At 43.2% G+C, this 25546-nt stretch overlaps 3 protein-coding genes across 3 annotated transcripts; all 3 read right to left on the bottom strand.

Annotated features, from left to right (window-relative positions):
• Positions 1 to 856: 856 nt before the first annotated feature.
• LOC142942074 (zona pellucida sperm-binding protein 2-like) lies at positions 857 to 6086 on the bottom strand. Its single transcript, XM_076084246.1, has 21 exons — positions 6067 to 6086; positions 5908 to 5984; positions 5727 to 5822; positions 5500 to 5624; positions 4871 to 5014; positions 4722 to 4796; positions 4457 to 4621; positions 4284 to 4380; positions 3982 to 4199; positions 3746 to 3902; positions 3458 to 3666; positions 3242 to 3359; positions 2882 to 3081; positions 2704 to 2818; positions 2446 to 2615; positions 2284 to 2375; positions 2072 to 2202; positions 1785 to 1974; positions 1507 to 1648; positions 1280 to 1409; positions 857 to 1201 (listed from the first exon to the last, which is right to left on the bottom strand). The coding sequence occupies exons 1-21, from the start codon at positions 6084 to 6086 to the stop codon at positions 1119 to 1121; spliced, it is 2754 nt and encodes a 917-aa protein (XP_075940361.1). The 3' UTR covers positions 857 to 1118.
• Positions 6087 to 10502: 4416 nt separating this feature from the next.
• Positions 10503 to 15462, bottom strand: LOC142942023 (zona pellucida sperm-binding protein 2-like). Its single transcript, XM_076084179.1, has 21 exons — positions 15443 to 15462; positions 15284 to 15360; positions 15103 to 15198; positions 14879 to 15003; positions 14244 to 14387; positions 14095 to 14169; positions 13835 to 13999; positions 13662 to 13758; positions 13360 to 13577; positions 13124 to 13280; positions 12836 to 13044; positions 12620 to 12737; positions 12260 to 12459; positions 12082 to 12196; positions 11818 to 11987; positions 11656 to 11747; positions 11444 to 11574; positions 11157 to 11346; positions 10879 to 11020; positions 10652 to 10781; positions 10503 to 10573 (listed from the first exon to the last, which is right to left on the bottom strand). Exons 1-21 carry the CDS (start codon positions 15460 to 15462, stop codon positions 10503 to 10505), a joined length of 2742 nt encoding a protein of 913 aa, XP_075940294.1.
• Positions 15463 to 20055: 4593 nt separating this feature from the next.
• LOC142941842 (zona pellucida sperm-binding protein 2-like) lies at positions 20056 to 24506 on the bottom strand. The gene is made up of 17 exons (XM_076083952.1): positions 24438 to 24506; positions 23657 to 23731; positions 23397 to 23561; positions 23224 to 23320; positions 22922 to 23139; positions 22686 to 22842; positions 22398 to 22606; positions 22182 to 22299; positions 21822 to 22021; positions 21644 to 21758; positions 21380 to 21549; positions 21218 to 21309; positions 21006 to 21136; positions 20719 to 20908; positions 20441 to 20582; positions 20214 to 20343; positions 20056 to 20135 (listed from the first exon to the last, which is right to left on the bottom strand). The coding sequence occupies exons 1-17, from the start codon at positions 24504 to 24506 to the stop codon at positions 20065 to 20067; spliced, it is 2349 nt and encodes a 782-aa protein (XP_075940067.1). The 3' UTR covers positions 20056 to 20064.
• Between the last annotated feature and the right edge of the window lie 1040 nt (positions 24507 to 25546).

Here is a 25546-nt window from a genome sequence, read left to right as displayed (position 1 = left end):
AAATCTTGCTAGCAGCTTGTAAGAAGGCTATCACAAGATGGCACAAGGCAGAACCACCATCACAAGATGCATGGCTGAAAATTGTGACTGAAATGTATGATATGGAACTGTTAACTAATAGAATAAGGGCTCAAATGGAGCAATGTCGTGAGAAGTGGGAGAAATGGACGATGTCAACGATAGCACAACCTGAATATTTCAGAGTTATGTTTTTGAAGACAGAGCAATCCAGATCCTTTTAAATTTGTTTTGTGCATGCGTTGTCCGTCTGTGGTGAAAAGCCAAAAAAAAAAAGTGAAAAAAGTCTGTGCGGTCCACTCACAGAATGATACAATAATATGCTTTAATTTATGAGGCCAGTCCATTTTTTCTGCCATCGTCTGATTCATTGATGGTCTGGGATCACTTTCTTTCAAGACCTCTCTACAGTCAAGTCTGACAGAATTTTTATTTAACATTGTTACCTGCAATAATTTGATTCCTCAGCGGAGGAGATATTACAGAAGCCGGAGATTTACAGCTGTTGCAGTAGATGACCCTGGGATCGAAGTTTGAGAATAGTCGGAAAGGCTTTTCCGGAACCTGGAGACAGACAGCAATCTCGCTAAGGGATGACTGGGTGTTTGAGAGAGCAGCCAGGACCGGATCTTCTTCCTGAAGATCGGCGTATGGAAGGGGTCTTGCTCTTTTAGCCGTGGTGCCAATGTCAGTGGAAGCGAAAGCATGAGCGATAGTGGGGAGACGACAATTCTGCTTGGATGTACTTTTCGTAGGAGTAGCGACAGGAACTACGGCCTGATCGTTGGCATTTGCTACGAAAAACTGAAGGTCTTCGTGACTTGCCCCAAGGGAAGCAGGGCATTCGCGGCAATAGTGTGCTTTGTTAGACTACTCAACTATCTTACCTAGACATTTGCTGCTTTATAGTTTTACAAATTTGACAGCCCCTTTAGTAACCTAAAGCTTGTGGCCAAAAAAAAAAAGAAACAGCTCTCCCCTAAAAGAAGGCTTGCTGTCTTGACTTATAATGCAGGGTTAAGACAAAAGAGGACTTTCCAAATCTTTGATACAAATTGAGCAAAGAAAAAAAACTGCACAAAAGTTTAAGGACAATTCATTTATTCAGAAGTTTGATCAGACGTTAACACAATAGGCCCAGAGGAGATTTGCCTTTGCTGAGTAGAGTCTGTTCCTCTTTGCCCTAGAAAGACAAGAAGAGTATAGATCACCAACTGCACGTAGATTTAGTCGACAAAATGTTTTTCCAGATTACACTTACCCCGTCTTACTCCTTTCATCTCTTGCGGTCTGGAGTAAATCTGGGGTGTAGGTTGCACACACTGGCCTCTGCACAAACCATCCAATTGGCTGTTTTCGTCACAAATCGCTGCATCACAGTGGATATAGATCTGCAGACAGAAGGGTTTATTACACAGGGCTACATGCAGCTGTACCATGCAATGTGGCCAATACACACTTCATTTGGTTACAACAGTCCCACTTTACCTCATCTTTCAGAACCGCCTCGTCTTTAGTGAAGGTGAACATCTTTATAGAGAAGCGTTTGATGTGGGATGGGACTAAAACCCTGGCGTCGCTCACAACAGGATGGAAAATGGTCACATGGCTATCATCAGGATTCTCACAACTGGAGGGAATAAAACAAGCTTCTGAATGCTTTTTGTTAAACCCATGACATTTGGATTATGTTTTAGGGATTGTCACAAATTGCTTTCAATAAAGAGAAAAGCTGAAGGTGCACAAAGTTTTATGCTGCCATTTACCCGTCCACAATGATATCCCAGAGAGGCAGAGACGTCCGGTCGTCATAAAGTGTAGCCCAACACTTCTCCACAATGAGCTCCAAATTTGGGTCAGTAGACTCAATCAGCTCCACCTCAAAATACAGAGGCTGCCTCAGATATTTCACAACTGGATAATCTTCTGCTTGGTAGAAGAGATTGTATGATGAATCTGGAAGAGTAGAGTCACATTAGTAAAAGGCATGGACCGGCCAGACGGTGTACAGTCTTGCAAAAACAAGATAGGCGTTTAATGAAGTCAACCTTACCTTGGGCTAGCCTCATTTGCACCATCAGCTGCCCTGAGCCGATCTCTGCTGTGGGTTCATAGCGTCTTGGTTTAGAGCTGAATGCGACAGTCCGAGTCTCATTGACCACGTAGTAGCAGGAAACGGTCTGTCTATAGGAGAAAAATACACTGAAGGTGTTGACCTCTCACTAGACGGTATGTCCGGATAAAAGATTGGACGAGTCCCTTTACCTGTACTCAGGATCGACTGGCGATGTGGAGGCTACTCTTTTGTTGTAATACAGGCCAATCTCATTTTCGTACAGCATGTAGTGGTCAAAGAACTAAAATAAAAGTGAGGCATTAGAATGTTAAACAAACTAATTTGTAGATTTAAGGTGAACCAACACTTACTGTTCTAGTGGTTCCACAGGAATCGACACTGAAAGAGAAATATGCAGAGCGATCGTCACTGAACGCCGGTTTGCAGGACTGGTCCTTTAGGGTCAGCCTACTTGGGCTGAGATTGGGCACAGATTCCACCTTCACAGCCATAGCAGTCATGGTTCCATTGGGGTAGCACACTGAGGATAGAGGTGGTAAGGTTGAAGAAAAAAAAATATCCTACAATCCCAATCAGCAGAAACACTGCATTTTTTTTTTATGTCTTACTGGTTGTTGTAAAGAGGAAGGTGCAGGACAGGTAGAGATCAGAAAGCACCCAGTTGTTGATGGGATCCAACAGAAGCAAGTCAACTCGGGTTCTGACTGAATCCGAGGTTATCAGCTGTAAGACAAAAGGTAAGTTATCCAGTGCAACAAATTTATGAGATTTTATTGTTCGACATACCTCGAACGCTGTGTCCTTGGCAGTGTATGGCAGTATGAGGGTAAAGTGTGTGCCGTTTCCTTGGAAATTGTATTCCTCAGCCATCTCAGCTGTCAGCTCTCGAGGGCCAACCATGGCCTTGAAATTGTGGCCTTGATTTCCGTATTTTACACCGATGTAAAACTGATTCTGGTCACAGGTGCCAGTGATGGTGGGTAGCTCTAAAAGCAGAGAAACATTTATTAACCATTTGAGTGAGCAACTTTCTCTCCCTTTGGTGTTAAGGGAAGACACCCAATATTAGTTAAAACATTCTCCTATTCCCCGTTGGGTCAAAGCAATTAACTAGATACCGTGAAAAGCAAAAGCATGAGAGCTCACCAACATCCTGATGAGATGCCTGCAACTCGACTGGGTGCGCAAATTGAGTTTCTTCAGGCAGGATGATAAACCCAAAGATCAGAGGGAGGAAGTAGGTTGTAACCAAGCGGTCAGGATTCTGCAGATAGAAACAGCTCAGTTATGTCTTTGAAACACTGGCATGCAGAGCAAATAAGCTGGCACGGAGTGGCTTTTTGCATTTATAATTTCACATACATGTTTCAGGACTACAGCCGAATCGAAGGGTACTGAAAGAGAGAAGCTCTTGGTTCCATTGGGGTGGTTGTGCTCCTGGACGGTGAAGCCTCTGGCATTGCTCTCCTCAACAGTGAGAACCCCAGTGGAGAAGGTGATGTTCCTCAGCACCACGTCATGAAGAAAGGTGCTCAAGATAACGCTGAACACCCGGGCCTCTGGAACAGTATCTGAGGAACAGAAAGAGACAGGTTTGTAGCCTTCTTCTCGAGCCTGAGATTCTGTTGTCTACTGGAGAATGTGACTTACTTTCGTGGAAGTGGGGAGGTTGAGGCATAAGAGGGGTGGTAATGGGGAACAAAACCTTGTATCTGGTATCATCTTGGGTGTCAGTGGTCCTCCACAGTACCTCAAGCATGGGCTCCACAATGTAGGTGATGTGGTACTGGTAATCTGGGGCATGGCTCTGCAATTATTCATGACATTTTAATAAAACATGCAAAGACTAGTGACTCTTGCATTTCTAATGTAGAAGACTTCCCAACCTTGAAGTGACCATCAGGCGAGCCCACTGGGATCTCAATGACGATGTGATGGCGTGTGGTGGACAGTGTGTAACCCCGTGCGGCCATCTGAGATCCATGAAGCCTCTTCCCGTTGATGCCCATGTGCATTTCGAGGACTTCAAAGTTGCCATCCAACAGCTGTGTCACACGGCGAGGTACGTGCCAAGAGATTACATTGTTGATGAAGAGGACGCCACCTGTAAATGATAAAGCAACTGTTGACGCAACTGTGTGACAACTAAATGTTAACTGTGTCCAGCCACCGATTGCTCGAGACTTACCTGTGGGACAAGCAGCTGCCAGGTTCACCACATTCAGACCATGCGGTGCCTGATAGTAGGCGCTCACCCTGAAAACTTCCATGGGGACTCCACCCACCTAAAAGACGTCGGGTTTAACATCATGCTTTTAATGTCAAGTAAAATGCAAAAGACTGGAGAAGACTGTTGCTTACCTCCTCCGAATAAGTCTCTGCTGTATTGTACGGGGATCGCATAACCAGACGGGTCGAGGTCAACATGGCACCATAGCCGGCTTGTTCAGCCTCACTAAGCACCATGGACACTGGTTCTGGGGTGTAGAATGTCAACTTCCAGATACCATGTGCTGCCCCAGAGACCTATAGGGAAGGGAAGAATGAGAAATTTCCCCCGTTTGCAATAACAAATGTTGCAGGTTAAACAGCAAGTCCACCCCAACAGTGGATTTGTAACACATACATCAGGAATGGCGTCGATATCTTTAACATCTTGAGCCTGTCTCTTTGCTTCAGGAGTAGTAATGTGGTTTGACACCTAAAACAAGAAATGGTGGTTTAATAGTTTGTTATGACACTGGTTGGTTGACCCATTAATGTAAAGTGACCTACTTCCATGTAGTTCCTGTCACAGAGAATCTCTCTTGACGCCCACTGAGTGTAGCTGCAAGTCTGCATCACATCATGGGTAACCACGTCTGATTGAGTGTGGCCGTACATTCGGAGCCTTAAGCCAACATTAAAGGTCTGATCGTCCTACAAATGAAATGAGAAGAATTTTGGCATTAGTGGAGTCAAGAGCTGAAATCACACAATTTGTTATTTAAGTAATTAATGAAAAAAGTCAAATATTTCCAGCCACCTTTGTCCATTTTGGCATTGTTAAATTGCCTAGTGTTGAGATATTATAAAGCTTCATTTAAAAAAAATTCACAGACCAAACATTAATTTAAGAGAGATAATGGGCAGATAAATGCAGCCTTGAGATTTTTACACCACATTACAAACACTTTGTGTCCTATAAAATGCATGTAGAGGGAACGAGACAAAATACTGACAATTGCAGTTAAACACGGGAGGTTCTATTCAAAGTTTTTCAGAAAAGCAACTACAAAATAGGAACTACTGTGTGCCTCAAAAATTAGTCTCGAGAATTTAAGGGATATGTGAACTACACCATGATGTTTTTCTCACTGGCGAATTATAATAAATGTCATCTAATAAATTGAGCTCAAACGCACTTTGTTGTCCACGTAGCAGCCCAGCAGAGACGAGTAGATTCTGGTGTTACCCCACGGGTCAGACTCCATGCTGTATCCACACTGAGCAGCCAATCTGGGTGTTAACACAATGTGCTGGGTGCCATCTGGGGGGGGGGGGGGGGGGGGGGGAAAGAAAGACAACCATGACAGGACTTTACTCACCTAGTGATGCACCAATCATGTTCATTTGCAGATTTTATACTCACCGACGGCTTCAACCTCAAGCTCGTTCCCCACTGCTAGGGCCTTGTCCAATGAAAGCCTCATTAGATTACCCACACAGTCTGACCGTAAACCACTGCCTGTTAAAGGAAAGGCTTGTGAGGAAGAGTAAACGTTCTTTAACAATAACAGTGGTAAAGTAATTTAGTTTGAATTCTGGCTTACGTGACTGAGAATTGAGCTTCATATTCGGCCTTGCTTGACCCAAGAGGATTACTGCAGCCATCAAGTTCCATAACAAACTTGAACAAGTAAAACACATAGTTTAGATACATTAAGCGTGCAGCTAGCAGTCTTTGAAACAAAGAATCAAAATTAACCTACATGTTCCCAAGCCTCCACATGTTGCAGTCTGAGCGCAGCCTAACAAAAGAACTAGAGGAATCAAATCACTGGCAGCGCTTAGCACTGCACGCCCAGCACACCAGACCAGACCAGACAACAAACCAACTCGGAAAAGAAGTGACTGACTACCTTACTGCTCCAGCACCAGCTGTTTTATACATCAGCAAATTACAATACACAGGTGAGACCAATTGGTGATTCTCCACCCAGCTCACATGAAGTGAGAGAGCTTGATGTGTGTTTTATGAAGACTGGAAAATCTTAATATATGCATACACAATAATCGGTAGTGTGATACAAAATGATCTATTGTTCGCTGATTACAAACATATAGACATTTGAGTTTGGCATCAAAAATATATAATTTTAATTATTCGAGAGATCCAGTGTCAAAAGAGGCCGACTATCTTTCCTTAAAACCATAAATTTAGAAATAAATTTAAGACACAAAACATGTTTTTCCTTTGCAGCTGAGAGACTTATAATCTTTATTGCATGCAAACACTTGATTTAGGTTTGTTTATAGTCACAAACCTCCTCCCAGTGTGTTCAAGATGGGGCAATAACATTTATTACCGACAGTAAAACCCAAGCTCATCTTTTCACCTGGTGCTTCTGGGTCGATAAGTCTGCGCAAGCACGGTCCACTCACAGAATTATACAATAATATGCTTTAATTTATGAGGCCATTACATTTATTCCAACTGGAAGAATCTCGAGTTAGATCAGAAAAGGAATTATCATTTGCTCTTAATGTGGTCAAACTACAAATGTTTTTGCAGCAAACGGTTTGATTTATAGTGGTGTCATTGCTTGTACAGGTTGCTTTATGTTTATAAAATATGTACTCTATAGTTTATTAAGCTGTCAGTATCCCCTTTCTATCTTGTGCTGCTGGTCCAGACGTGTCTGTTCCAGGCTCACTTTGGCATCTTCAAAATCTGGATTGAGCTTTATTGCTTGCTGGAAGTCACTCTTGGCATCGTCGAAAAAACCTGTAAGATAGTAAAAAATGTACATACATCATAAGTTCATGATTTGTAATGGACTGCCTAACTGGCTTGTTAAGAGTCATCACTTTTATTTAGTGGGCAGCATGAGCACGAGCGCTATCAGCGAGTACACAGCGCCATCTCGAGCAGCGGTTCCCGAACCTTTTAGGCCACGCACCCCCTTCTACATCCCGACCGGGTTCACGCACCCCCAATCCCCCACACCTTCAAAAAAAAAAGCAACAGAGCCTATTTATAGCCGCATAAAAATCGGACCAATGAGAGAACAGTTTGCTCGCGCGTGGCGTTTGTTTACAAGATAAAAAACACAAAAAAGACAAAAAATCTTCCTGCACCGTGTCTTCGAAAAGGTAACGGACGTACACCAGAAGATTGGCCAGATTGGCCACATCTGTAGACTCGTCTACTTGCAGAGAGTAAAACTCACTCTTCTTCACGCGACCAACTAATGTAGCCAGGATGTCTTCGGAGAAAGCATCGATGCGGCACGACACAGTGTTGTTGGACACCGGGATCATGTCCTACTTTTTTGCTTCTCTCTCTCCAATCATACATTCCACCATCTCTTTGGCAGCTGGCAAGCACACGTCTTCGGCGATTGTGTGAGGTAGCCCCTTTCTTGCTATTCTGTAACTGACCAGATATGAAGCCCGTAGTGCGTTTTTTGTAGACCCAACACATGGATGAGACTGCAGTTGTTTTTGGCTGTTTTGTAACTCCTCCAATTTGGATATAAAAAATGTAAGGGGCTTTTGACTTGCACTGGCATGCTTGGTGTTCAGGTGGCGACGTAAATAAGAGGGCTTCAGACAGCTGTTAGCCAGAACCTCACTGCACACCACGCACTGTGGCTTTGGGCAATCTGCATTGCCAATCCAAGTGAAGCCTAGACCCAGATCATTTTCATCATATTTCACCGTGACTCCGCGATGGACCTATGTGCTCCCGATTTGTCTGTGCTATCCCTTCCTCCTTTTCGGTCTCCTCCGTCTCATCTTTCTCTGACTCCCGTTCGATTTATTCTCCCGGTCTCTCCCCAACGCACCTCGTTTCTCTCGCCTCCGATTCCTCACTCTCTCTGTCCCTCTCCTCTTTTATGACTGATAGCTTCAGATGTCCCACCTGACAGTTTCCCCGATTTCAGCCAGTTTAGCATATTTGCATGAATGTTGCTGAATGAATGAAGTTAGCTGTTAGCTGACGTTAGCTGCACAAGCTAGGCTAGCTAGTGTGTACGTAAAAGACTGGCGGCAGGAGCTGAAGTGCATTTATTTATTAAATTGTAAGTTTTCAATTTTAAATTTGAATCTTACAAGGGAATTTTTATAATTCATGTTTTTATTTTATGAAAAATCCCACTTACATTTTTTTAAATATTTAATATTAATTATTACACCATTAGACCACCATTACATTTTTCCTCTCGCGCACCCCCTAGAGGCAGCACCACACTTTGGGAATCCCTGATCTAGAGTATCAAAAAGGAAAGGACACATCAACCCACCTATTGTCGTGAATATGACTATTGATTTTCAGATTGAATCTTGCATCTGATCTGTACGAAAGGACATCTTGTTGACTGTTAAGAAAAAATCTGACACCATGATGAATTTTATTGAAAATGCAGAAGTATTGAGCAGAAAGGGATGACAGGAAGCTTGTGGAAAGTCATATTTGATGAAGGAAGCTTAATTCTATATTTCACTGAGCTTTCTTCATTGATTGTCTTACTAATCTCAGTATCTAGTGTGTGTTACGACCGGCTCGGGAGTCGCAACATAAGGAGGGAAACACCAAGTTAGATTAAAAACCCAAAGGTAACAGTTTATTACAGGACACAGAACAAGCGTAATGTGCAACTCGAACTGAAGACCAGGGTCTGGGGCCAGGCAGATGAGAGAGAGCGAGGGCAAAGCAAGGAGGCGCTTATGTAGGTGAAACTCACACCTTCATCCAGGTGCCCTCAATCACTCATCAGGGAGCTGCACCTAGAACTCAAAGACAGAATACCCACCCATACATTCACAGCAGGACATAGAATTATACGTAACACTTTGATAAGTCTAATAAGAGTCTGTGATAGTTTCACCGATTTTTTTCCTGGCCTTTCAAACAGTGATAAAGCAGTGTAACCAGAGTTCACTGTTCTTATTTGACTAAATCCTCATTTCTGAGGAAGTTAAACATGTTTGCCACCATAAATTTGAAAAAAAACAGGCAGTGTTTTGATAAGGTGTTGGGCCAATGAAAACCATCTTCTAAAAACATATTCCCCCATTTGGTGCGATGATGGTTAAGGTGGAGAACGTTGTTAAACATGGTCAAACATTTCCCATAGGTGTTCCATTGGGTTGACATCTGGTAACTGTATGGAAATATCTGCATTTTGCTTCTTATTTTCAGCTTTTTGTATAAAATCTGGTATGAATTGAGAGAGTCTTTGCACCCATAGATGTAGATTCCTCCTGGAATACATTTTTAATTCAATTTGGACAGAACAAATCCTAAATTTCAGCAACCGACTATTCATTCTTTGAATGTACAGAGCCGCCTTTGCAGAGAAAGATTTGTGGTACTAGAAGAGTGCCGCCGTAAGACATTGCCAGGTCTGAAATGATGGCGAAAGTGTCCAGTTCGAACCTACGATCTGGGTGAACTTCATGACTACTCCAAATGCCTCGTTAAACTGCCATCGTCAGATTCATTGACAGTCTGGGTTCACTTTCTTTCAAGACCTCGCTACAGTCAACAAGTCTGTCAGACATATCTGTTGAACATAGCAGAATTTTTATTAAATTAACATGGTTACCTGCAATAATTTGATTCCTTAGCGGAGGATAAATTGCAGAAGCTGGAGATTTGCAGCTGTTGCAGTAGATTACCCTGGGATCAAAGTTTGGGAAAGCAGTCGGAAAGGCTTTTCCGGAACCTGGAGACAGCAATCTCGCTAAGGGATGACTGGATGTTTGAGAGAGCAGCCAGGACCGGATCTTCTTCCTGAAGATCGGCGTACGGAAGGGGTCTTGCTCTTTTAGCCGTGGTGCTAACATCAGTGGAAGCGAAAGCATGAGCGATGGTGGCGGGCAGACGTCAATTCTGCTTGGATGTACTTTTCGTAGGAGTAGCGACAGGAGGAACTACGGCCTGATCGTTAGCATTTGCTACGAAAAACTGAAGGTCTTCGTGACTTGCCCCAAGGGAAGCAGGGCATTCGCAGCAATAGAGTGCTTTGTTAGACATTACTCAACTATCTTTACCTAGACATTTGCCGCTTTATAGTTTTAAAAATTTGACAGCCCCTTTAGTAACCTAAAGCTAACCTAAAGACAAAAGAGGACTTCCCAAAGCTTTGATACAAATTGAGCAAAGAAAAGACTGCACAAAAGTTTAAAGGCAATTTGTTTATTCAGATGTTAACACAATAGGCCCAGAGGAGATTTGCCTTTGCCGAGTAGAGTCTGTTCCTCTTTGCCCTAGAAAGACAAGAACAGTATAGCTCACCAACTGCACGTAGATTTAGTCGACAAAATGTTTTTCCAGATTACACTTACCCCGTCTTACTCCTTTCATCTCTTGCGGTCTGGAGTAAATCTGGGGTGTAGGTTGCACACACTGGCCTCTGCACAAACCATCCAATTGGCTGTTTTCGTCACAAATCGCTGCATCACAGTGGATATAGATCTGCAGACAGAAGGGTTTATTACACAGGGCTACATGCAGCTGTACCATGCAATGTGGCCAATACACACTTCATTTGGTTACAACAGTCCCACTTTACCTCATCTTTCAGAACCGCCTCGTCTTTAGTGAAGGTGAACATCTTTATAGAGAAGCGTTTGATGTGGGATGGGACTAAAACCCTGGCGTCGCTCACAACAGGATGGAAAATGGTCACATGGCTATCATCAGGATTCTCACAACTGGAGGGAATAAAACAAGCTTCTGAATGCTTTTTGTTAAACCCATGACATTTGGATTATGTTTTAGGGATTGTCACAAATTGCTTTCAATAAAGAGAAAAGCTGAAGGTGCACAAAGTTTTATGCTGCCATTTACCCGTCCACAATGATATCCCAGAGAGGCAGAGACGTCCGGTCGTCATAAAGTGTAGCCCAACACTTCTCCACAATGAGCTCCAAATTTGGGTCAGTAGACTCAATCAGCTCCACCTCAAAATACAGAGGCTGCCTCAGATATTTCACAACTGGATAATCTTCTGCTTGGTAGAAGAGATTGTATGATGAATCTGGAAGAGTAGAGTCACATTAGTAAAAGGCATGGACCGGCCAGACGGTGTACAGTCTTGCAAAAACAAGATAGGCGTTTAATGAAGTCAACCTTACCTTGGGCTAGCCTCATTTGCACCATCAGCTGCCCTGAGCCGATCTCTGCTGTGGGTTCATAGCGTCTTGGTTTAGAGCTGAATGCGACAGTCCGAGTCTCATTGACCACGTAGTAGCAGGAAACGGTCTGTCTATAGGAGAAAAATACACTGTAGGTGTTGACCTCTCACTAGACGGTATGTCCGGATAAAAGATTGGACGAGTCCCTTTACCTGTACTCAGGATCGACTGGCGATGTGGAGGCTACTCTTTTGTTGTAATACAGGCCAATCTCATTTTCATACAGCATGTAGTGGTCAAAGAACTAAAATAAAAGTGAGGCATTAGAATGTTTAAGAAAATAATTTGTAGATTTAAGGTGAACCAACACTTACTGTTCTAGTGGTTCCACAGGAATCGACACTGAAAGAGAAATATGCAGAGCGATCGTCACTGAACGCCGGTTTGCAGGACTGGTCCTTTAGGGTCAGCCTACTTGGGCTGAGATTGGGCACAGATTCCACCTTCACAGCCATAGCAGTCATGGTTCCATTGGGGTAGCACACTGAGGATAGAGGTGGTAAGGTTGAAAAAAAAGATATATCCTACAATCCCAATCAGCAGAAATACTGCATTTTTTTTTTTTTTTTATGTCTTACTGGTTGTTGTAAAGAGGAAGGTGCAGGACAGGTAGAGATCAGAAAGCACCCAGTTGTTGATGGGATCCAACAGAAGCAAGTCAACTCGGGTTCTGACTGAATCCGAGGTTATCAGCTGTAAGACAAAAGGTAAGTTATCCAGTGCAGCAAATTTATGAGATTTTATTGTTCGACATACCTCGAACGCTGTGTCCTTGGCAGTGTATGGCAGTATGAGGGTAAAGTGTGTGCCGTTTCCTTGGAAATTGTATTCCTCAGCCATCTCAGCTGTCAGCTCTCGAGGGCCAACCATGGCCTTGAAATTGTGGCCTTGATTTCCGTATTTTACACCGATGTAAAACTGATTCTGGTCACAGGTGCCAGTGATGGTGGGTAGCTCTAAAAGCAGAGAAACATTTATTAACCATTTGAGTGAGCAACTTTCTCTCCCTTTGGTGTTAAGGGAAGACACCCAATATTAGTTGAAACATTCTCCTATTCCCCGTTGGGTCAAAGCAATTAACTAGATACCGTGAAAAGCAAAAGCATGAGAGCTCACCAACATCCTGATGAGATGCCTGCAACTCGACTGGGTGCGCAAATTGAGTTTCTTCAGGCAGGATGATAAACCCAAAGATCAGAGGGAGGAAGTAGGTTGTAACCAAGCGGTCAGGATTCTGCAGATAGAAACAGCTCAGTTATGTCTTTGAAACACTGGCATGCAGAGCAAATAAGCTGGCACGGAGTGGCTTTTTGCATTTATAATTTCACATACATGTTTCAGGACTACAGCCGAATCGAAGGGTACTGAAAGAGAGAAGCTCTTGGTTCCATTGGGGTGGTTGTGCTCCTGGACGGTGAAGCCTCTGGCATTGCTCTCCTCAACAGTGAGAACCCCGGTGGAGAAGGTGATGTTCCTCAGCACCACATCATGAAGAAAGGTGCTCAAGATAACGCTGAACACCCGGGCCTCTGGAACAGTATCTGAGGAACAGAAAGAGACAGGTTTGTAGCCTTCTTCTCGAGCCCGAGATTCTGTTGTCTACTGGAGAATGTGACTTACTTTCGTGGAAGTGGGGAGGTTGAGGCATAAGAGGGGTGGTAATGGGGAACAAAACCTTGTATCTGGTATCATCTTGGGTGTCAGTGGTCCTCCACAGTACCTCAAGCATGGGCTCCACAATGTAGGTGATGTGGTACTGGTAATCTGGGGCATGGCTCTGCAATTATTCATGACATTTTAATAAAACATGCAAAGACTAGTGACTCTTGCATTTCTAATGTAGAAGACTTCCCAACCTTGAAGTGACCATCAGGCGAGCCCACTGGGATCTCAATGACGATGTGATGGCGTGTGGTGGACAGTGTGTAACCCCGTGCGGCCATCTGAGCTCCATCAAGCCTCCTCCCGTTGATGCCCATGTGCATTTCTAGGACTTCAAAGTTGCCATCCAACAGCAGTGTCACACGGCGAGGTACGTGCCAAGAGATTACATTGTTGATGAAGAGGACGCCACCTGTAAATGATAAAGCAACTGTTGACGCAACTGTGTGACAACTAAATGTTAACTGTGTCCAGCCACTGATTGCTCGAGACTTACCTGTGGGACAAGCAGCTGCCAGGTTCACCACATTCAGACCATGTGGTGCCTGATAGTAGGTGCTCACCCTGAAAACCTCCATGGGGACTCCACCCACCTAAAAGATGTCATGTTTAACATCATGCTTTTAATGTCAAGTAAAATGCAAAACACTGCAGAAGACTGTCGCTTACCTCCTCCGAATAAGTCTCTGCTGTATTGTACGGGGATCGCATAACCAGACGGGTCGAGGTCAACATGGCACCATAGCCGGCTTGTTCAGCCTCACTAAGCACCATGGACACTGGTTCTGGGGTGTAGAATGTCAGCTTCCAGATACCATGTGCTGCCCCAGAGGCCTGAAGGGAAGAATGAGTCATTTCCTCCGTTTGAGATAACAAATGTTGCAGGTTGAACAGCAAGTCCACCACAACAGTGGAATTTTAACACGTACATCAGGAATGGTGTTGATATCTTTAACATCTTGAGCTTGTCCCTTTGCTTCAGGAGTAGTAATGTGGTTTGACACCTAAAACAAGAAATGGTGGTTTAATAGTTTGTTAAGACACTAGTTGGTAGAACCATTAATGTAAAGCAACCTACTTCCATGTAGTTCCTGTCACAGAGAATCTCTCTTGATGCCCACTGAGTGTAGCTGCAAGTCTGCATCACATCATGGGTAACCACATCTGATTGAGTGTGGCCGTACATTCGGAGCCTTAAGCCAACATTAAAGGTCTGATCGTCCTACAAATGCAATGCATGAAATGAGAAGAATTTTGGCATTAGTGGAGTCAAGAGCTGAAATCATGAAAGTAATTAATGAAAAAGGTCAAAACATTTCCAGCCGCTTGTGTCCATTTTAGCATTGTTAAATTGCCTAGTGTTGGGATATTATAAAGCTTAATTTTGTAAAATGTACAGACCAAACAATTAATTTAAGAGAGATAATTGGCAGATGAATGCAGCCCTGACATTTTTACGTCACATTAAACACTTTGTATCCTATACAATGCATGTAGAGGAAGGGGGGGGGGGGGGGGGGGAATACTGACCATTGCAGTTAAACACGGGAGGTTCGATTCAGAGTTTTTCCAGAAAAGAGACTACAAAATAGGAACTACTGTGTGCCTCAAAAATAAGTCTTTAAATGTAAGGGATATGTGAACTACACCATGATGTTTTTCTCACTGGCGAATTATAATAAATGTCATCTAATAAATTGAGCTCAAACGCACTTTGTTGTCCACGTAGCAGCCCAGCAGAGACGAGTAGATTCTGGTGTTACCCCACGGGTCAGACTCCATGCTGTATCCACACTGAGCAGCCAATCTGGGTGTTAACACAATGTGCTGGGTGCCAACTGGGGGGGGGGGGGGGGGGAGAAAGAAAGACAACCATGACAGGACTTTACTCACCTAGTGATGCACCAATCATGTTCATTAGCAGATTTTATACTCACCGACGGCTTCAACCTCAAGCTCGTTCCCCACTGCTAGGGCCTTGTCCAATGAAAGCCTCATTAGATTACCCACACAGTCTGACCGTAAACCACTGCCTGTTAAAGAAAAGGCTTGTGAGGAAGAGTAAACGTTCTTTAACAATAACAGTGGTAAAGTAATTTAGTTTGAATTCAGGCTTACGTGACTGAGAATTGAGCTTCATATTTGGCCTTGCTTGACCCAAGAGGATTACTGCAGCCATCAAGTTCCATAACAAACTTGAACAAGTAAAACACATAGTTTAGATACATTAAGTGCGCAGCTAGCAGTCTTTGAAACAAAGAATCAAAATTAACCTACATGTTCCCAAGCCTCCACATGTTGCAGTCTGAGCGCAGCCTAACAAAAGAACTAGAGGAATCAAATCACTGTCAGCACATGGCACTGCACACCCAGCACACCACACCACACCAGACCAGACCAGACCAGACCACAAACCAACTCAGAAGAGAAGCGACTGACTACCTTACTGCTCCAGCACCAGCTGTTTTATACATCAGCAAATTACAATACACAGGTGAGACCAATTGGTGATTCTCCACCCAGCTCACATGAAGTGAGACAGCTTGATGTGTGTTTTATGAAGACTGGAAAATCTTAATATATGCATACACAATAATCGGTAGTGTGCTAAAAAATGATCTATTGTTCGCTGATTACAAACATATATACATTTGAGTTTGGCATCAAAAATATATAATTTTAATTATTCGAGAGATCCAGTGTCAAAAGAGGCCGACTATCTTTCCTTAAAACCATAAATTTAGAAATAAATTTAAGACACAAAACATGTTTTTCCTTTGCAGCTGAGAGACTTATAATCTTTATTGCATGCAAACACTTGATTTAGGTTTGTTTATAGTCACAAACCTCCTCCCAGTGTGTTCAAGATGGGGCAATAACATTTATTACCGACAGTAAAACCCAAGCTCATCTTTTCACCTGGTGCTTCTGGGTCGATAAGTCTGCGCAAGCGCGGTCCACTCACAGAATTATACAATAATATGCTTTAATTTATGAGGCCATTACATTTTTTCCAACTGGAAGAATCTCGAGTTCGATCAGAAAAGGAATTATCATTTGCTCTTAATGTGGTCAAACTACAAATGTTTTTGCAGCAAACGGTTTGATTTATAGCGGTGTCATTGCTTGTACAGGTTGCTTTATGTTTATATTCATGCTGATATCTTAAAAAAAAAAAATCAATCCATTCCTATCCAGATCAAATAACGATAACTTGTTATATGACAGCTGTACATAAATATAAGTAAATTGACGACATGTACATTTGACAACAATGTGTGTTTTCTTTAGCTGACAGATTTAAGGATATATAAAATATGTACTCTATAGTTTATGAAGCTGTCAGTATCCCCTTTCTATCTTGTGCTGCTGGTCCAGACGTGTCTGTTCCAGGCTCACTTTGGCATCTTCAAAATCTGGATTGAGCTTTATTGCTTGCTGGAAGTCACTCTTGGCATCGTCGAAAAAACCTGTAAGATAGTAAAAAATGTACATACATCATAAGTTCATGATTTGTAATGGACTGCCTAACTGGCTTGTTAAGAGTCATCACTTTTATTTAGTGGGCAGCATGAGCACGAGCGCTATCAGCGAGTACACAGCGCCATCTCGAGCAGCGGTTCCCGAACCTTTTAGGCCACGCACCCCCTTCTACATCCCGACCGGGTTCACGCACCCCCAATCCCCCACACCTTCAAAAAAAAAAGCAACAGAGCCTATTTATAGCCGCATAAAAATCGGACCAATGAGAGAACAGTTTGCTCGCGCGTGGCGTTTGTTTACAAGATAAAAAACACAAAAAAGACAAAAAATCTTCCTGCACCGTGTCTTCGAAAAGGTAACGGACGTACACCAGAAGATTGGCCAGATTGGCCACATCTGTAGACTCGTCTACTTGCAGAGAGTAAAACTCACTCTTCTTCACGCGACCAACTAATGTAGCCAGGATGTCTTCGGAGAAAGCATCGATGCGGCACGACACAGTGTTGTTGGACACCGGGATCATGTCCTACTTTTTTGCTTCTCTCTCTCCAATCATACATTCCACCATCTCTTTGGCAGCTGGCAAGCACACGTCTTCGGCGATTGTGTGAGGTAGCCCCTTTCTTGCTATTCTGTAACTGACCAGATATGAAGCCCGTAGTGCGTTTTTTGTAGACCCAACACATGGATGAGACTGCAGTTGTTTTTGGCTGTTTTGTAACTCCTCCAATTTGGATATAAAAAATGTAAGGGGCTTTTGACTTGCACTGGCATGCTTGGTGTTCAGGTGGCGACGTAAATAAGAGGGCTTCAGACAGCTGTTAGCCAGAACCTCACTGCACACCACGCACTGTGGCTTTGGGCAATCTGCATTGCCAATCCAAGTGAAGCCTAGACCCAGATCATTTTCATCATATTTCACCGTGACTCCGCGATGGACCTATGTGCTCCCGATTTGTCTGTGCTATCCCTTCCTCCTTTTCGGTCTCCTCCGTCTCATCTTTCTCTGACTCCCGTTCGATTTATTCTCCCGGTCTCTCCCCAACGCACCTCGTTTCTCTCGCCTCCGATTCCTCACTCTCTCTCTCTGTCCCTCTCCTCTTTTATAACTGATAGCTTCAGATGTCCCACCTGACAGTTTCCCCGATTTCAGCCAGTTTAGCATATTTGCATTAATGTTGCTGAATGAATGAAGTTAGCTGTTAGCTGACGTTAGCTGCACAAGCTAGGCTAGCTAGTGTGTACGTAAAAGACTGGCGGCAGGAGCTGAAGTGCATTTATTTATTAAATTGTAAGTTTTACATTTTAAATTTGAATCTTACAAAGGGAATTTTTATAATTCATGTTTTTATTTTGTGAAAAATCCCACTTACATTTTTTTAAATTATATTTAATATTAATTATTACACCATTAGACCACCATTACATTTTTCCTCTCGCGCACCCCCTAGAGGCAGCACCACACTTTGGGAATCCCTGATCTAGAGTATCAAAAAGGAAAGGACACATCAACCCACCTATTGTCGTGAATATGACTATTGATTTTCAGATTGAATCTTGCATCTGATCTGTACGAAAGGACATCTTGTTGACTGTTAAGAAAAAATCTCTGACACCATGATGAATTTTATTGAAAATGCAGAAGTATTGAGCAGAAAGGGATGACAGGAAGCTTGTGGAAAGGCATATTTGATGAAGGAAGCTTAATTCTATATTTCACTGAGCTTTCTTCATTGATTGTCTTACTAATCTCAGTATCTAGTGTGTGTTACGACCGGCTCGGGAGTCGCAACATAAGGAGGGAAACACCAAGTTAGATTAAAAACCCAAAGGTAACAGTTTATTACAGGACACAGAACAAGCGTAATGTGCAACTCGAACTGAAGACCAGGGTCTGGGGCCAGGCAGATGAGAGAGAGCGAGGGCAAAGCAAGGAGGCGCTTATGTAGGTGAAACTCACACCTTCATCCAGGTGCCCTCAATCACTCATCAGGGAGCTGCACCTAGAACTCAAAGACAGAATACCCACCCATACATTCACAGCAGGACATAGAATTATACGTAACACTTTGATAAGTCTAATAAGAGTCTGTGATAGTTTCACCGATTTTTTTCCTGGCCTTTCAAACAGTGATAAAGCAGTGTAACCAGAGTTCACTGTTCTTATTTGACTAAATCCTCATTTCTGAGGAAGTTAAACATGTTTGCCACCATAAATTTGAAAAAAAAACAGGCAGTGTTTTGATAAGGTGTTGGGCCAATGAAAACCATCTTCTAAAAACATATTCCCCCATTTGGTGCGATGATGGTTAAGGTGGAGAACGTTGTTAAACATGGTCAAACATTTCCCATAGGTGTTCCATTGGGTTGACATCTGGTAACTGTATGGAAATATCTGCATTTTGCTTCTTATTTTCAGCTTTTTGTATAAAATCTGGTATGAATTGAGAGTCTTTGCACCCATAGATATAGATTCCTCCTTGAATACATTTTTAATTCAATTTGGACAGAACAAATCCTAAATTTCAGCAACCGACTATTCATTCTTTGAATGTACAGAGCCGCCTTTGCAGAGAAAGATTTGTGGTACTAGAAGAGTGCCGCCGTAAGACATTGCCAGGTCTGAAATGATGGCGAAAGTGTCCAGTTCGAACCTACGATCTGGGTGAACTTCATGACTACTCCAAATGCCTCGTTAAACTGCCATCGTCAGATTCATTGACAGTCTGGGTTCACTTTCTTTCAAGACCTCGCTACAGTCAACAAGTCTGTCAGACATATCTGTTGAACATAGCAGAATTTTTATTAAATTAACATGGTTACCTGCAATAATTTGATTCCTTAGCGGAGGATAAATTGCAGAAGCCGGAGATTTGCAGCTGTTGCAGTAGATTACCCTGGGATCAAAGTTTGGGAAAGCAGTCGGAAAGGCTTTTCCGGAACCTGGAGACAGCAATCTCGCTAAGGGATGACTGGATGTTTGAGAGAGCAGCCAGGACCGGATCTTCTTCCTGAAGATCGGCGTACGGAAGGGGTCTTGCTCTTTTAGCCGTGGTGCTAACATCAGTGGAAGCGAAAGCATGAGCGATGGTGGCGGGCAGACGTCAATTCTGCTTGGATGTACTTTTCGTAGGAGTAGCGACAGGAGGAACTACGGCCTGATCGTTAGCATTTGCTACGAAAAACTGAAGGTCTTCGTGACTTGCCCCAACGGAAGCAGGGCATTCGCAGCAATAGAGTGCTTTGTTAGACATTACTCAACTATCTTTACCTAGACATTTGCCGCTTTATAGTTTTAAAAATTTGACAGCCCCTTTAGTAACCTAAAGCTAACCTAAAGACAAAAGAGGACTTCCCAAAGCTTTGATACAAATTGAGCAAAGAAAAGACTGCACAAAAGTTTAAAGGCAATTTGTTTATTCAGATGTTAACACAATAGGCCCAGAGGAGATTTGCCTTTGCTGAGTAGAGTCTGTTCCTCTTTGCCCTAGAAAGACAAGAAGAGTATAGCTCACCAACTGCACGTAGATTTAGTCGACAAAATGTTTTTCCAGATTACACTTACCCCGTCTTACTCCTTTCATCTCTTGCGGTCTGGAGTAAATCTGGGGTGTAGGTTGCACACACTGGCCTCTGCACAAACCATCCAATTGGCTGTTTTCGTCACAAATCGCTGCATCACAGTGGATATAGATCTGCAGACAGAAGGGTTTATTACACAGGGCTACATGCAGCTGTACCATGCAATGTGGCCAATACACACTTCATTTGGTTACAACAGTCCCACTTTACCTCATCTTTCAGAACCGCCTCGTCTTTAGTGAAGGTGAACATCTTTATAGAGAAGCGTTTGATGTGGGATGGGACTAAAACCCTGGCGTCGCTCACAACAGGATGGAAAATGGTCACATGGCTATCATCAGGATTCTCACAACTGGAGGGAATAAAACAAGCTTCTGAATGCTTTTTGTTAAACCCATGACATTTGGATTATGTTTTAGGGATTGTCACAAATTGCTTTCAATAAAGAGAAAAGCTGAAGGTGCACAAAGTTTTATGCTGCCATTTACCCGTCCACAATGATATCCCAGAGAGGCAGAGACGTCCGGTCGTCATAAAGTGTAGCCCAACACTTCTCCACAATGAGCTCCAAATTTGGGTCAGTAGACTCAATCAGCTCCACCTCAAAATACAGAGGCTGCCTCAGATATTTCACAACTGGATAATCTTCTGCTTGGTAGAAGAGATTGTATGATGAATCTGGAAGAGTAGAGTCACATTAGTAAAAGGCATGGACCGGCCAGACGGTGTACAGTCTTGCAAAAACAAGATAGGCGTTTAATGAAGTCAACCTTACCTTGGGCTAGCCTCATTTGCACCATCAGCTGCCCTGAGCCGATCTCTGCTGTGGGTTCATAGCGTCTTGGTTTAGAGCTGAATGCGACAGTCCGAGTCTCATTGACCACGTAGTAGCAGGAAACGGTCTGTCTATAGGAGAAAAATACACTGAAGGTGTTGACCTCTCACTAGACGGTATGTCCGGATAAAAGATTGGACGAGTCCCTTTACCTGTACTCAGGATCGACTGGCGATGTGGAGGCTACTCTTTTGTTGTAATACAGGCCAATCTCATTTTCATACAGCATGTAGTGGTCAAAGAACTAAAATAAAAGTGAGGCATTAGAATGTTTAAGAAAATAATTTGTAGATTTAAGGTGAACCAACACTTACTGTTCTAGTGGTTCCACAGGAATCGACACTGAAAGAGAAATATGCAGAGCGATCGTCACTGAACGCCGGTTTGCAGGACTGGTCCTTTAGGGTCAGCCTACTTGGGCTGAGATTGGGCACAGATTCCACCTTCACAGCCATAGCAGTCATGGTTCCATTGGGGTAGCACACTGAGGATAGAGGTGGTAAGGTTGAAAAAAAAGATATATCCTACAATCCCAATCAGCAGAAATACTGCATTTTTTTTTATTTTTTATGTCTTACTGGTTGTTGTAAAGAGGAAGGTGCAGGACAGGTAGAGATCAGAAAGCACCCAGTTGTTGATGGGATCCAACAGAAGCAAGTCAACTCGGATTCTGACTGAATCCGAGGTTATCAGCTGTAAGACAAAAGGTAAGTTATCCAGTGCAGCAAATTTATGAGATTTTATTGTTCGACATACCTCGAACGCTGTGTCCTTGGCAGTGTATGGCAGTATGAGGGTAAAGTGTGTGCCGTTTCCTTGGAAATTGTATTCCTCAGCCATCTCAGCTGTCAGCTCTCGAGGGCCAACCATGGCCTTGAAATTGTGGCCTTGATTTCCGTATTTTACACCGATGTAAAACTGATTCTGGTCACAGGTGCCAGTGATGGTGGGTAGCTCTAAAAGCAGAGAAACATTTATTAACCATTTGAGTGAGCAACTTTCTCTCCCTTTGGTGTTAAGGGAAGACACCCAATATTAGTTGAAACATTCTCCTATTCCCCGTTGGGTCAAAGCAATTAACTAGATACCGTGAAAAGCAAAAGCATGAGAGCTCACCAACATCCTGATGAGATGCCTGCAACTCGACTGGGTGCGCAAATTGAGTTTCTTCAGGCAGGATGATAAACCCAAAGATCAGAGGGAGGAAGTAGGTTGTAACCAAGCGGTCAGGATTCTGCAGATAGAAACAGCTCAGTTATGTCTTTGAAACACTGGCATGCAGAGCAAATAAGCTGGCACGGAGTGGCTTTTTGCATTTATAATTTCACATACATGTTTCAGGACTACAGCCGAATCGAAGGGTACTGAAAGAGAGAAGCTCTTGGTTCCATTGGGGTGGTTGTGCTCCTGGACGGTGAAGCCTCTGGCATTGCTCTCCTCAACAGTGAGAACCCCGGTGGAGAAGGTGATGTTCCTCAGCACCACATCATGAAGAAAGGTGCTCAAGATAACGCTGAACACCCGGGCCTCTGGAACAGTATCTGAGGAACAGAAAGAGACAGGTTTGTAGCCTTCTTCTCGAGCCTGAGATTCTGTTGTCTACTGGAGAATGTGACTTACTTTCGTGGAAGTGGGGAGGTTGAGGCATAAGAGGGGTGGTAATGGGGAACAAAACCTTGTATCTGGTATCATCTTGGGTGTCAGTGGTCCTCCACAGTACCTCAAGCATGGGCTCCACAATGTAGGTGATGTGGTACTGGTAATCTGGGGCATGGCTCTGCAATTATTCATGACATTTTAATAAAACATGCAAAGACTAGTGACTCTTGCATTTCTAATGTAGAAGACTTCCCAACCTTGAAGTGACCATCAGGCGAGCCCACTGGGATCTCAATGACGATGTGATGGCGTGTGGTGGACAGTGTGTAACCCCGTGCGGCCATCTGAGCTCCATCAAGCCTCCTCCCGTTGATGCCCATGTGCATTTCTAGGACTTCAAAGTTGCCATCCAACAGCAGTGTCACACGGCGAGGTACGTGCCAAGAGATTACATTGTTGATGAAGAGGACGCCACCTGTAAATGATAAAGCAACTGTTGACGCAACTGTGTGACAACTAAATGTTAACTGTGTCCAGCCACTGATTGCTCGAGACTTACCTGTGGGACAAGCAGCTGCCAGGTTCACCACATTCAGACCATGTGGTGCCTGATAGTAGGCGCTCACCCTGAAAACCTCCATGGGGACTCCACCCACCTAAAAGATGTCATGTTTAACATCATGCTTTTAATGTCAAGTAAAATGCAAAACACTGCAGAAGACTGTTGCTTACCTCCTCCGAATAAGTCTCTGCTGTATTGTACGGGGATCGCATAACCAGACGGGTCGAGGTCAACATGGCACCATAGCCGGCTTGTTCAGCCTCACTAAGCACCATGGACACTGGTTCTGGGGTGTAGAATGTCAGCTTCCAAATACCATGTGCTGCCCCAGAGGCCTGAAGGGAAGAATGAGTCATTTCCTCCGTTTGAGATAACAAATGTTGCAGGTTGAACAGCAAGTCCACCACAACAGTGGAATTTTAACACGTACATCAGAAATGGTGTTGATATCTTTAACATCTTGAGCTTGTCCCTTCGCTTCAGGAGTAGTAATGTGGTTTGACACCTAAAACAAGAAATGGTGGTTTAATAGTTTGTTAAGACACTAGTTGGTAGAACCATTAATGTAAAGCAACCTACTTCCATGTAGTTCCTGTCACAGAGAATCTCTCTTGATGCCCACTGAGTGTAGCTGCAAGTCTGCATCACATCATGGGTAACCACGTCTGATTGAGTGTGGCCGTACATTCGGAGCCTTAAGCCAACATTAAAGGTCTGATCGTCCTACAAATGCAATGCATGAAATGAGAAGAATTTTGGCATTAGTGGAGTCAAGAGCTGAAATCATGAAAGTAATTAATGAAAAAGGTCAAAACATTTCCAGCCGCTTGTGTCCATTTTAGCATTGTTAAATTGCCTAGTGTTGGGATATTATAAAGCTTAATTTTGTAAAATGTACAGACCAAACAATTAATTTAAGAGAGATAATTGGCAGATGAATGCAGCCCTGACATTTTTACATCACATTAAACACTTTGTATCCTATACAATGCATGTAGAGGAAGGGGGGGGGGGGGGGGAATACTGACCATTGCAGTTAAACACGGGAGGTTCGATTCAGAGTTTTTCCAGAAAAGAGACTACAAAATAGGAACTACTGTGTGCCTCAAAAATAAGTCTTTAAATGTAAGGGATATGTGAACTACACCATGATGTTTTTCTCACTGGCGAATTATAATAAATGTCATCTAATAAAGTGATCTCAAACGCACTTTGTTGTCCACGTAGCAGCCCAGCAGAGACGAGTAGATTCTGGTGTTACCCCACGGGTCAGACTCCATGCTGTATCCACACTGAGCAGCCAATCTGGGTGTTAACACAATGTGCTGGGTGCCAACTGGGGGGGGGGGGGGGGAGAAAGAAAGACAACCATGACAGGACTTTACTCACCTAGTGATGCACCAATCATGTTCATTAGCAGATTTTATACTCACCGACGGCTTCAACCTCAAGCTCGTTCCCCACTGCTAGGGCCTTGTCCAATGAAAGCCTCATTAGATTACCCACACAGTCTGACCGTAAACCACTGCCTGTTAAAGAAAAGGCTTGTGAGGAAGAGTAAACGTTCTTTAACAATAACAGTGGTAAAGTAATTTAGTTTGAATTCAGGCTTACGTGACTGAGAATTGAGCTTCATATTTGGCCTTGCTTGACCCAAGACAGCCATCAAGTTCCATAACAAACTTGAACAAGTAAAACACATAGTTTAGATACATTAAGTGCGCAGCTAGCAGTCTTTGAAACAAAGAATCAAAATTAACCTACATGTTCCCAAGCCTCCACATGTTGCAGTCTGAGCGCAGCCTAACAAAAGAACTAGAGGAATCAAATCACTGTCAGCACATGGCACTGCACACCCAGCACACCCAGCACACCCAGCACACCAGACCAGACCACAAACCAACTCAGAAGAGAAGTGACTGACTACCTTACTGCTCCAGCACCAGCTGTTTTATACATCAGCAAATTACAATACACAGGTGAGACCAATTGGTGATTCTCCACCCAGCTCACATGAAGTGAGACAGCTTGATGTGTGTTTTATGAAGACTGGAAAATCTTAATATATGCATACACAATAATCGGTAGTGTGCTAAAAAATGATCTATTGTTCACTGATTACAAACATATATACATTTGAGTTTGGCATCAAAAATATATAATTTTAATTATTCGAGAGATCCAGTGTCAAAAGAGGCCGACTATCTTTCCTTAAAACCATAAATTTAGAAATAAATTTAAGACACAAAACATGTTTTTCCTTTGCAGCTGAGAGACTTATAATCTTTATTGCATGCAAACACTTGATTTAGGTTTGTTT

This window comes from Anarhichas minor, unplaced genomic scaffold (genome assembly GCF_050575085.1).
Source record: "Anarhichas minor isolate MPS153535 unplaced genomic scaffold, ASM5057508v1 ptg000136l, whole genome shotgun sequence".
Taxonomy (NCBI): domain Eukaryota; kingdom Metazoa; phylum Chordata; class Actinopteri; order Perciformes; family Anarhichadidae; genus Anarhichas; species Anarhichas minor.
The sequence above is the reverse complement of the archived record's forward strand: the minus strand, read 5'-3'. Positions and strand labels throughout refer to the sequence as shown.